Source organism: Mesocricetus auratus, unplaced genomic scaffold, assembly GCF_017639785.1.
Source record: "Mesocricetus auratus isolate SY011 unplaced genomic scaffold, BCM_Maur_2.0 Super-Scaffold_100027, whole genome shotgun sequence".
NCBI classification, from domain to species: domain Eukaryota; kingdom Metazoa; phylum Chordata; class Mammalia; order Rodentia; family Cricetidae; genus Mesocricetus; species Mesocricetus auratus.
In genome coordinates this window covers 176,491-189,878 of record NW_024429208.1, presented here as the reverse complement: position 1 = coordinate 189,878, position 13,388 = coordinate 176,491, and the positions used below count along the sequence as shown (strand labels likewise).

The 13,388-nt window shown below is 39.9% G+C and overlaps 1 protein-coding gene across 1 annotated transcript; it reads left to right on the top strand.

The window, feature by feature from the left end:
• Window positions 1-8,549: 8,549 nt before the first annotated feature.
• LOC101824767 (olfactory receptor 12D2-like) lies at window positions 8,550-9,476 on the top strand. Its single transcript, XM_005087205.2, has one exon. It carries the CDS (start codon window positions 8,550-8,552, stop codon window positions 9,474-9,476), a length of 927 nt encoding a protein of 308 aa, XP_005087262.1.
• The last annotated feature ends 3,912 nt before the right edge of the window (window positions 9,477-13,388 follow it).

Below are 13,388 nucleotides of genomic sequence, written 5' to 3'. Positions count from 1 at the left end.
TCCAATAGAAATTATTCACTGCCCTCCTTAGGTCACACATGGGAGATGGGGGATGGGAGAAGGGGAAGGAGAGGGAATGAGGGTTGTTATGTAAAATGAAAAAAATTAAATAAAAATGAGAGTAATTAGAATACATTATACACATACATGAAATTATCGAAGAACAAATTTAATTTGTAATATGACTTAAAATTTAAAGAAAGTATCATATGTAGCATGAACAATAAAAACCCTGAGACAGATATTGGGGTTAAAGATGAAGATCAGAGAAGCAAGGCAGCCAATTACTAGAGAGTTCTCACCTCTACCAATGCTCAGACTGAAGGGGCAATTCACTGAACCTCAGACTGCACCACTCTCCACCAAACCTCAGACTCCCTCAGAATGCAATCAGCTCCTGTCTCCTCTGCCTTATATTCCTTTCTAATGCTGGGATTAAAGACATGGGATCCCATGTGCTGAGAACACCTTTGTGTGATCTCTGTTTCTCTTCTAGACTGGTTCAGTTTTGTGGAGCTCAGGGTGGCAGTGGACTGTGAGGTATAGCACGTCTGTCAGGGGGACGAGCCTAGCATATGGCCCTGAGCTGAGAGTGGCAGCCCAAGGAAAGGGGCTGTAGGGAAAGCCCACAATCCAAAGTGGGGGTAGGGAGAGAGGGAGAGGGAGAGAGAGAGAGAGAGAGAGAGAGAGAGAGAGAGAGAGAGAGAGAGAGAGAGAGAGAGAGAGAGAGAGACTGCTTTCTGGAAAGCTGTACATGGAATTGTGTGGGGGAAAAAACGTGTGGTGGGTGCAGCCTGAAGGCAAAACCAGCCAATCTAGGTAGGGTAAGTCCTGTGGCATTTGGAGCCCAGGTGCTTCTGGAGTTTGGGTGGCAGCTAACGACTATTTAGAGAGGCTACAACAGGAATATCCCAAATTTGCTTGAAGACTTGGGGGAAGACAATGAAACTATAACTGAAAACTGGAGTTTACTCAGCTGGAAGAGGTGCCAGTGCAGGCAAATAGTGTATTTTTAGATTAGTTTTCATTTTTATTGTTCTGCCTGGCCAAAGGTTTCCCCATGGTTTCTGCCCTTCTTTTGGACCTCCTCCCCAACCTCCACTCTAAGTAACTACAGTTGCTGGAATTTCACTGGTCAGAATTTCAATATTTGGAATTTTAATCTTTTGGGGGGGCTTTAGACCTCAGAGATTTTCATCTTTAGTGTCAGGAATGTAATTTTCAGAATGGTTGTCAGCACAGACTATCAACTAACATCTTACACAGGTGCTCATCCAGCCTGAGACCTCACTTGCCAACACTTAACTGCAGAGTACATGATAGAATGCTGAGTAAATGTGTCATCCTGACATTTGTGGACATGGACTCCTGGTTGGCAGCAGTGAGCAGACAGAGAGGAAGGTCCTTGCTGAGGATAGACCTGCAGTGGGACATCCAGTCTTCTTGTACATCTTTCCTCGTGCCTCTACCTCACAGGGTAGAAGAGGCGGAGTATGTGTAGGCTTCCAGTAAGCATGGTGGAAGCTGGTCCCTGAGACCCTTTCCATACTTAGGATCTCACTGGGTACTATAATCCTCCCTATACCCTCATATTCTGTAGGCTGTGGTCAGATTCTTCTTTGTTCTGTTCCAGGCAGGTACAGTGCCCAGAGCTCTGATACGTCTATTACATCTTTTAAACGAGGTCTCTGAGTGACTGGTATGTGACAGAGGTTAATAGTCCTTTGCATTTGGAGACTTTCGGGATTGTTACATTTTGAACGTGTGATGGTTATGCTGTGAGTATCACAATTTTCAATACTAATGTGAATTTCTTTTTCTTTTTAAAATATTTATTTATTTTTATTTTATATGTATGAGATTTTGCCTGTATGAATGTACCATGTGCATGTAGTGCCCACAGAGGTGAGGTCAGAAGAGGGCATTGGATCCCTTGGGGCTGGACTTACAGACTGTTGTGAGACACAGCTTATGGGAAATCAAACCCTGGTCTTCTAGAAGAGCATTCAGTACTCATAACCACTGAGCCATCTCTCCAGCTCCAGATGTGAATTTCTAATTATTTTCTTCTACAGGAGCTGACTATTGCCTTATGTGGGTCTGAACCATGCAGGATGCATTGAGTCTCCTTCTGACACTGACCCATATCTTGTCTCCAGTCACCTCTTCTGTTCCAACAGGGACAGGACTGGGGCGTCTTTATCCCTTACTGAACTTCAAGTACTACTGAGATTCAGCTTCTAATTTTCTGTTGAGAACATTGGTATAGATGGTAGCCTGCATTTCAATTTCTAGATATAAGATGTGGTTTGTAGGTTCTTTTAGGGAGAAGATACACGAGGTCTGACAGAGATAATTAAGCCTGACTACTTCCAGGATTCATGTGTTTATTTGATGTTGCCTCTTGAAAGGGTAGGGCAGAACGCTGGAGAAGCCAACTGTGTCTATGCCTGCTCAGCACTCTGCCTTTCATGAGCTTTGATGTAGCCATCCTTAACTAGGTCATTTTCACCTACTCTGTCTTTGTTCCTTGTTAGAATGTTGTTCCACCAGGACCTGTGATCACAAGGACTCAAAACTTAACTGGACCTGGATCAGGACCAGGGACAGCTCCCAGCCTCTACTCAGGCTCCGTCTTTGTTTCCAGAAGACCACAGCTGTTCTAGTAATTTCCTGTGAGTTTTGATCCTGTCCTAATCTGAGCGTCCTATCAGTCATTGTCCTCACAAGCTCAGGGCAGTCACTGCAGGGAGGAGGCATCCATGTTAAAAGATGGGATTTTAAGACTTGTCTGTCTCTTCTTGCCTTCCTTCATGGATGTTCCTTGGATTCTCTTTTGTCTTGTTGTAATTTTGTTAAAGAAACCAGATTCTAGAAATAGCACAGAGTGCAAAAAACAGGGGCTATTGTGAGCCTAGGATTTTGGCTATGTCTTGGAGACAAGAAACAGGTCAAGAATCCCAAGACACCCCCAACACAGTTGTCTGGGAGGGAGACAGACATGAGAGACATTTTTGGAGAGAGGAGGGTTAGATGTATCCATGGAGCAGTTTTATTTCTTAATACGAAGGACCTCAGACTTAGAGTCCCTTCCATCTGAAAGAAGCAAGTCTTGTTCTCCGAATATTGTTGCGAGAACTGAAATCAGATCCACTGGCCGAGTAAAATCAAGTATCTAGTGTACTGCTTAATCTCTGTAGGCAGGTAATTTACTTCTGGGCAGAGTCTGAAAGGTCCCAGGGACCCAGCATCATCTTCTAGACTCTGAAGGCACTGCACACAGAGAATAAAAGTAAATCTTTCTAAAACTGAAGACAAAGTGATACGTACCCATGCAAAACACACACACACACACACACACACACACACACACACACACACACAGAGTGGGATTTTACTTAATGCGAAAGGAAAACAAATCATAGCATTTTTCAGGAAATGGATGGATCTGGAAACTATTATATTAAGAAAAGAAAGCTCAACTCAGTAAGACAAATGGCACATTTTTGAGTAAACAAAAATGAAAATAGTGCATGTGAAATGCAGCAAGATAGTACTGAGTGAGAAGTTTACAGTTTTAAGTGCCTATATTAAAAAACAATCAAACAAGAAATCAAAGAGATTTTAAATAAACCACCTAATGATACAACCCAAGTTCTTTGAAAAGTAAGAACAGTCTGTATTAGTTATTGTTTTTCTCATATTGTGACAAAATATCCTAGAAAAGCAATTTAAGAAAGGAAAGGTTCACCTTGGTTCACCATTTTAGGGTACAGTCCATCACAGTGGGGAGGCCAGGAGATCTGGAGTTTCTTTGTGTCATGTGCTGAGTGAGAGGCCTACATGTCCTTTTTGTAGTTTGTCATGGCAGCCAAAGCAGGGGACTTAGTGAGGGTCTGGTCCCTTTATTTCTAAATTATTAGAAGTGAAGCCTTTGAGTTTAGTTTACCCCTTTCAACAGGCTACAGAAAAGACCTAGAAAGATAAAGGGCCTTGACCCAGTACATGTGCTTAGTTTCTGGCCTTCTGACATTATAGGAGCTGCCCTAGGTCAGATGGCCTCCTTGAGGCAAGTAACCAATCAGAAGCTAGCTGATGTGCTTTATGGACGCTCTACGATAAAAGTGGTAACAGTGACATGCAGAGCATAGCAACTGCCCAGGGAGGGCCAATAGACCATAACAACCAGTTGACCAATCAACACAGGACAGGTTGCCCAAGCCCAGAAGCACACCAATCCTGAGACTGTTGTGTACACCCTACACATTCCCCTTGTGCTGCCCAATAAGTTCACTGCCTCGTGGTTTCTCAGGGTCCTTCTCATGCCATCTGCTGTGATGAATGGATGCTGAGTTAATGCAGTTAGCTCATTAAACAACAATAAAAGACTCTCTGCTTTTGCAGTGGAATGAGCCTGTGGGGGTAGGCATTCTTACTCAAATAACCACAAGAACAAAAATATGCACTGGAGGCAAACAGAAGTCACTTCGAGATTAATGTAACGATGTTGTTCTAAGAGATATGAATTCTTGTTATTTTGTTGATTTTGTGGTGTTTTCTCAGACTTCTTTTTATGAACTATTCTGGCATTGTTAATTTCCTGTTACCTCTTGACTGGGTTGATCCTAGACTGAAGTATTCCTTCCAGAATTCTCTGTAGAGTTGGTGTCATGGTCACAAGTTTCTTCAATCTGTTCCCCCAGCCCCCATGGAAAGTTTTCATTTTTTCTTCAATCTTAATAGTTTTTCTTGGTAGACAATAATCTAGGTTGACAGATGTGGTCTTTCAGAACTTGGAATGTATCTTTCTTTTGGATTTAAAGGTTACTGTTGAGTAGCCAGGTGTAATTCTGATGGGTATGCCTTTATAAGTGACAAATATTGATGAGTATTCACTGAATAAAGATAAGAAGGGATTCTTGAAGTGGGTGATATGGAAAGAACAGGGATCATACCCCAGTGTTTCCTAGAATTGAGCGGCCTCAGTGTCAGTCCTGTTTTACAATCCTTGCAAGAGTATTGTTTTCATAAATCCTTCAACCCTTATTTCCTTATGGTAGGTAGCACGAGGGACTACCTACCATATTTAGTATTTCTTTCATTAAGTTTTCCTGAGAATTAAATGGAAGCATGCAAGTTAGGAACTCACCACAATAACTAACACATAAGAAACTTGAGGTGAATGTTATTTGCATTGTATTTTCTTCTTATAAAATCATAAGAACTGGTTAATGTATGACAGTACAATGAAGTACACAAGAACAAGAATGAAATCACAATAAAAATGGACAAAATTCATAATTTTTATCTGTTCTTAGAATCCTTCCATTAATTGCTGACCATGCATATCTATCCCGTGTATTAACATACTAATTTTTTTAAAATAAAGGCTATAGCAAGAAGTGAGGGACACATTGTAAAATCAAATGCTGTGTCCCTCAACATGTAAGCTCTGGCATCTCAAATTTAGAGTAAATAATTTAGTGTTGTTATCAACAGTAAAGAGTCAGTTTAAAAGAAACAAAAGCAAATTGCTTTCTTTCTTTCTTTCTCATTGATATCATAGAAGTAAATAAGAGGATATCCTTCCTGTACTGTCAGTGTGACAGGAACAACTGATTTATTTTCATCTCCAACTTTCTTTCCACTCTAAGTTCCAGAGTGTTTTTACAGGGGGCCCTCTGGAACAGACAATGAATTTCAACCTCTATCTGAGGAAACAAAGGGAAGTTTGGCTAAGAAAATTTATTAGGCAAATGAGACTTAGGCTGCCCATTGTTCTCAATTAAAGATTAATCATAATTAGACAATAGGAAGCACAACAGGAAAATAGTGATTTCATAAGGCAGCTCTTCAATTACTCTCTGAACAATTCTCAGCACCAGGGGACAAGCTCTCTAAGGACTTTTATTTTTAGAGTCGCATGATTTTTGTAGCCAACAGATTTTTCAGATGGTGAGGAAGAATTTTCAGAAGTCAATTTATCCTTTTGGACCCAGTGCAAATACTCATTCTTGCAGGCTGAGCCCATTTGTCTAGTGTGAGCTATTGCCTCATATATTTTCTATTATTTACAGTCACAGAAAGCAAAGCCCTGAAAATGCCTTTTACTTGTCCAGTCAGGTAAGAAAAGGTAACCAGAGGCAGGCTGGGAAGTTGCCCATACCTTCTGTGTTGTGATCTGTCTCTTGCTGTAATTAGAAAAGGTTGTTCAATAGTTAGAGCTTATTTCCCATTTTATGATGGGCAGACTCCCTGTTGTGGATTATGAAAGCACATTATTTCCCATATTTCTACCATCGTGTTCCATTCTCAATTCAATATGCCTGATTATTTAGGCATCATCCAAGCAAATCTTTAATCTCTAAATATTGAAACTTTAGTGAAAGAAATCATGTCACAGAGAGAAATGCGACAATAAATGTTCTCTAAAGACCAGGAAGAAGTTGTTCTCTTATTTGTTTTATTGTTTCTTGATTTTTTTCCAACCTATTTTTGATGCAATTATATTTTATGGGTCAGAAAAACCAAAATGACGGTTAGAAGATTATTTGCATAAAAAAAGTAGTAGTAAGGATTTTTAAATATACCATGCCTAGCTATCAAAGAAAGTTAATCTGATTGTTGGAAGGAGGCCTATTGTGGAGGTGGAGTAAAGGTTAGTTCTGAAAATCATCTCCAAGTTAGAGCCAAAGTTCATTTCATTTTCAATCTGGTTACATCGAATCTGCTTCCTCTCAGGACTGAAGTCATTCCATCTTTTTGTGACTCTGTGTAGGTCAGTCTCTTCAGATTTCCTTCCAGTTCTTACTCTCCACCCATGTGTTCCACCTCTTCAAGTTTCTCACATATCTAGCTTGTCTTTCCTAAGATGCAAATGCTACCCATGGCATCTATTTAAATAAAAGGAGCAGAAAGGAAGCTGGTTCACCAATACTGTCTGCCACTGTCAGAACAGCCAAAGGCAATTCTGGAACCTTGATAGAATATCCAAAAGAATATTTTTGTGGCAGAACAGATTTAGTTCTAAGTCATGTCTCATTTATGATTTACTTATTTATGATTCCTAAAGAGTTAAATCGTTCACTGAATAAAATATTTTTAGGTCAATTCAACAAAACTGAAGATGAGTGTACTTCCTTACTAAAAGCAGAGTTCCTTATTTGGAAAGTAAGGTGAGATAAGGAAAACACATTTTATAATCCAGAGGCGTTGGTAACCTGTGGCAAGTTTGAAGAGATTTGGTATGAAGCAGACAGACTGCTATGACATGATACAACATAGCTGCCAGGGACCTACTAGAGGAACTGTAAAGCAGGTGGGTTCAACTTGGAATGTACCTCCACAGCTGTGAGGTGGGTCTCTTTCTGGTTAAATAAAATTATTTAAAAATATGACATAAGGAGGCTGGAGAGGTGTCCCAATGGTTAAGAGCACTTGTTGCTCTTCCAGGGGACCCGGGGTTCTATTCCCAGCACCCACATGGCAGCTCACAACTGTCTGTGACTCCAGTTCCAGGGGCTCTGACACCACACCAATGCATATAAAATAAAGTTAAATAAATATAAAAAATATGCCATAAGACAAAAATAGGATTTCTAGAGACTAAAAGCAGTACTTAAGATGACAGTTTTGGGGGAATTAAGAAAGAAATTGAGTTATTTATTTAAGGATCTCAGAGAAGAAAGTGAGGCCACAAGCAGACAGCAGATGCACAGTAACATTTCTCATTGAAGATATCATTTAATTTCCTGTTTGAGGAAATGTTCAGGGTCAAAGTATACTAAAACAATAGGTCCACCATCTACTACAGTAATACCACAAATTAACATAGACTATGTGGTTTTGATCTCCCCTTCCACTTTCCATCAAATAGGGCTTCCTTGACTTTATTGGGTATGTGGACCAGGAAAAGATGAATAAAATAGCATCTTCACATTAATAATCTACTGCTACTTTAGGGCTTTTCTACTTCTTTAGAGACTTTATGATGAAATTGTTTTATTCCTGGCTCTTACTTCTTAAAAAAAAATAAGGAAGTATCTCATTAGATAAAGAAGAATGCTAGAGCAGAACTTAAAAAAAGCAGCACATCACAGAGATCACTTAGTGATAGAAGTTTTATTAGAATGCAGGTGTTTATAGCCAGAGAAGACTGTGTGTGGACAATACGCTGCAAATCTCCCAGAAAATAAAAGTGTTAATGATGAATCTAAATTTTGAAAATAGTTAAGTCACAAACGGCATCTATTCAAGATCCAAACAACCAAATGTTACACAGGATCTGAGGCTGGCTTATGCAAAACAGCCATTCTTTTTCATCTATCCTGTAGACCAGGCTGGTCTCAAACTCACAGAGATCCACCCGTCTCTGCCTCTGCCTTCTGAGTGCTGGGGTTTAAAGGCATGCACCACCACTGCCCGGCTCTTTTCATCTATCTTATCCTCCTCCTCTTCTTCATTTTACCAAGGAAATTGAAATTGGGAAAGATGAATTGGTCTCATTCTAGGCAGTGTTACACAAAGTGTGTCATCTTTTCTTTTAGGTGATGTCAAATCAAACTTCTGTAACTGAATTTTTCCTCCTGGGAGTGACAGACATACAGGAACCACAGCCTTTTCTCTTTGCTGTTTTTATCACCATCTACTTTGTCAATATAACTGGGAATGGATCCATCCTGATGATCATCATTTCAGATCCAAAGCTCCACTCTCCTATGTATTTTTTCCTGGGAAACCTAGCATGTCTAGATATCTGCTACTCTACTGTGACACTGCCAAAGATGCTGGAGAACTTCCTCTCTATAAGCAAAGCAATTTCTTTCTTGGGATGCATTACTCAGCTTCATTTCTTCCACTTTCTGGGTACTACAGAGTCCCTGCTGCTGGCAGTGATGGCATTTGATCGCTTCGTGGCTATCTGCAAACCACTCCACTATTCTGTCATCATGAATCGCCAGGTCTGTGTCCTAATGGCTGTCACCATCTGGACCATTGCTTTTCTACATGCCTTGCTTCACTCCATAATGACATCTCGTTTAAGGTTCTGTGGTTCAAACCATATTCATCATTTCTTCTGTGACGTTAAGCCATTGCTAGATCTGGCCTGTGGAGACACTGAGCTCAACCTTTGGCTGCTCAATACTGTAACAGGCACCATTGCCTCAGTCCCCTTTCTTCTGACATTTCTCTCCTATTTCTACATTATTGCCTATCTTTTCCTCAAAACCCGTTCTTGCAGCATGCTTCACAAGGCACTGTCTACTTGTGCCTCTCACTTCATGGTTGTTATTCTGTTCTATGCTCCTGTTATATTCACCTACATTCGTCCCACCTCAAGCAGCTCTCTGGATCAGGACCGGGTCATTGCCATCATGTACAGTGTGGTCACTCCTGCTCTCAATCCACTCATCTACACCTTGAGGAACAAGGAAGTGAGGAGTGCACTGACTAGGAAGATGAGAAGATGGCTCTGACTTGAAGAAATCTAAAGAACTCTTCTGAGGCATAAATAACCAGGCAATGAGAGATTAAGATGTATTTCTGAAATTAAGATATATTCTTATTATAATAGATGTACACATATATAACTGAACAAATTGAGTAACAGAAAATATATGGGAAAATATAATCTAGTAGTATTAAACTACTAAAGCAAGGGAAACTGAAACTTGTGAGACTCTAATTATAGAATCTTGTTCCTGAATGTGCTTTTGGCTTATTAGTCAATAGCCTTGACTTGTGACAAACTCTAATGTGACTTGTATGTAATCGGATATAGAAATATGTATATACTATCTGTGTTTAGGATAAATAGTTAGGATAAATACTTATGATTGTTTATTTGTCAACACATATTAGTTGGATGATTATCATTATGCTTTCTTATTTTGAGGAATTATTGAAACTATGGCTACTCAGTTGGAAGTTAGTTGCAAATCACAAATTTCAGAGGCAAAACATTTCTTTTAAACACGATCCTGTTTCTGTTAATTTTTAGGGTTGGCAGGGAAGGCTTTATTTTTTAATTTTTATTATTTATTATTTTTTTGAGACAAGATCTCCTATTGCCTGAACTGGCCTTGAATTCCTTATGCTTTTGCTTCCAACTCCCAATTTCTGGGCTTATAGGTGTGTGCTTCCACAACCAGCTTTATAGACAGCTTAGATAATATATTTTTACCAAGTGAACATATCAAATACACACACACACACATCAACATAAGGATGTTGAGATATTTTACATCTGAGTGTTTAAATTTTTCAAAATCTGGATAGTAACTCTTTCACTTGTCCCAGCAATATTCTGAATGTGGAGTAGCCTTAGCCACCACTGTACATTGTACATTGAGTGATGGGATGAAGTCCAACGTGAGAGGATTTCTTGTGGTTAGAATTATTTCAAACCTATTTTTATTTACTAAATATTTTTTATTTAATATCCACACATGCATATAATGTGTTTGGATCTAATCCACCCCCACCCCACCCCCATTTCTTCTTTCCCAACTCCTCTGCTATATACCTACCCTTCCTTTTTCCCACCCAACTTCATATGCTTTCTCTGGTGACCAGGTAGATATCTGTAGAAAAGCAGTGTTTGCTGGATATTAGACATGATGCAGTTGCACACATGAACTCACGATGGCTAGTACTGCTTGCACAAGATCTGACTTGAACAAGATCAAGCCAGACAAAATTCCATGAATCCCCACTCGTATCTGAGGAGGTGGGCAGTTGATAGCTACTGGGAGAGGGAGAGTCATGTTTCTTCAGTGATGTAGGCTCTGAGAAGACAACCATACTCTAGTGTATGAGGCCACATCTATGCACATAAAGGTGATATGAAATGGATCCATCGTGCATTCAATGAGATTATTTTTCTGGAACCTTGTACTTTCCAGAGTCCATGACATTAGCCTTCCAAACAAAAAACAAACCAATTAAAGATATTAAAAAGGAAATGATGAATTTTATAATGGAAGAGATCTTTGTTTTTGTGCAAAGGTGAAAAGCTTTCTCCCTCAGTTCCAGGCTGCAGAAGCTAGAGTCAAGGAGGTGCTTTGCAGACAAGCAAGGGCATGTCTGATGGGGATGTCACCACTGCTGGGGTCTTGTAACCAGCAAAACATTTTCTGCCGAGCCAGAGCTCTTCATGGTTGTAATTTAAAGATTTGAAATTTTCTCAGAGTCATTAAGAGATGTCTGGGTTTTTTTTTTTTTTTTTTTTTGCTTTCTAGTCATTTCAGTTTGGATCCCATCCAAGAGGCCACGATCACTTCTGACTAAGGTGGCACCCTTATTAGACTTTCCTTTTCCAGTAAGTGCTATCCAGTTTTTAATTTACAATCTTTTTTTTAATTGGATAGATAGTGCATTGTTTAAAAGCACTGGGTACTCTTAGAGATGAATATCATTCAATGCCAAGCACCAACATGGTGGCTCACAACTGTTTATAACTCTAGTTCCAGGGAATTTGACACCCACTTCTGGCCTCCTGGATGAGTGTGATTCACAGACATACACGCAGACAATACCAACCACTCCCTCCCCCCCGGCCTCCGCCTACCATGCTCACATTAAAACAACAATAATAAAACATTTTTGAAAATGCTTTAGATTTTACTTCTAAAAAAATCACGGGGTGTGATATTTGTTTTTATTTAAATTGTCCAGGTTGTGTGGTTTGCATATGTGTTATTTAATTTATCTTATTTTTAAAATGTATCTATTCTTATCTCAAACATTACACCTCAATCACAGTTTTCCCTCCCTCTGCTCTCCCCCAGATCCATTCCTCTTCTCTTTCCCTTCAGAAAAGGGCAGGCCACTCAGTGAAATCAACCAAACATAGTATATCAAGTTGCAATAAAACTAGGAACCTCCCCTCATGTTATGGCTGGACTAGGCAACCCAATAGGAGGAAAAGGGTCTCAAAATCATGCAAAAGAGTCAGAGACCCTCCAGCTCCTCCTATTAGGGGTGCCACAAGAAGATCAAGCTATGTAACCATAACATCTATGCAGAGGACCTAGGTCAGACTCATGCAGACTCCCTGAATGTTGGTTGAGTCTCTGTGTGCTCTTATGGGCCCTGCTTAGTTGATCATGTGGATTTTCTTGTGACCTCTGGTTCCTGACCCTTCAGGAAGTGTCAGGGGTGAGCTCCCTCTCATGGCATGGGTCTCAAGCTGGACCAGTCATTGGTTGACCACTTCCACAAATTCTGCACCACCTTTTTCCCAGCACATCTTGTGGGCAGGACAAATTGTAGGTCAAAGGTTTTGTGGTTGGGTTGGTGTCCCAATTCCTCCCCTTGAAGCTTTGGTTGATTACAGGAGATGGCTAGTTCAGGTTCTGTATCCCCCATTACTAGGAGTCTTAGCTAGCATTACCATTCCAATTGTCTCTCCTAGTAGTCTCTCCCTCCATCCTTCTCCAACCTGATCCTTCCTGTTCCAGGCCTCATCTGCCCCCAGTCTACCCACAATATCTATTCTATTTCCCCTTCCAAAGGAGATCTATGTATTTCCCCATACACTCCTCTTTACTCAACTTCTGTATGTCTGTGAATTGTACCTTATCATTTACTTAATATTTAATATTCACATATAAGTGAATACATGCCATATTTGTCTTTCTGGATCTGGATTATCTTACTCAGAATGATTTTTTCTAGTTCTATCCATTTTCCTACAAATTTCATGATGTGATTTTTTTCTAATATCTGAGTAATATTCCATTGTGCAAATGTACCGCACCTTTTTAATTTATTCTTTTGTTGAGTGACATTTAGATTGCTTCCAGTTTCTGGCTATTATGAATAAAGCTGCAATGAACATGGTTGGGCAAGTGTTCTTGTGGTAGGATGGAGTATTTTTTGTTTATTTTGGATGTTAGCCCTCTGTCGGATGTGGAGTTGGTGAAAATCTTTTCCCATTCCATGGGCTGTGGCTTTGAATGACTCTGTCCTTTGCGTTACAGAAGCTTTTCAGTTTCATGAAATCCCACTTATTAATTGCTGATCTTAGTGCCTGAACTATTGGTGTTCTGTTCAGAAAGTCTTCTCCTGTGCCAATGCATTCAGGGTTATCCCTACTTTCTCTTCTACCAGGTTCAGTATGTATGGTTTTATGTTGAGGTCTTTACTCCACTTGGACTTGAGTTCTGTGCAGGGTGGTAAGCATGGCTCTATTTGGATTTTTCTACATGCAGCCATCCAGTTTGACCAGCAACATTTGGTGAAGATGCTGTCTTTCTCTAGTGTGTATTTCTGGTTTCTTTATTAAAAATCAGGTGTACATAAGTGTGCAGATTTATGTTTAGGTCTTCAATTTTAGTTCAGTGGTCAATGCGTCTGTTTCATGCCAATACCATGCAGTTTTTATT

What these genes read in the sequence shown, in the direction of transcription:
- LOC101824767 (XM_005087205.2), top strand. Translation starts at nt 8,550, where the DNA reads ATGTCAAATCAAACTTCTGTAACTGAATTTTTCCTCCTGGGAGTGACA.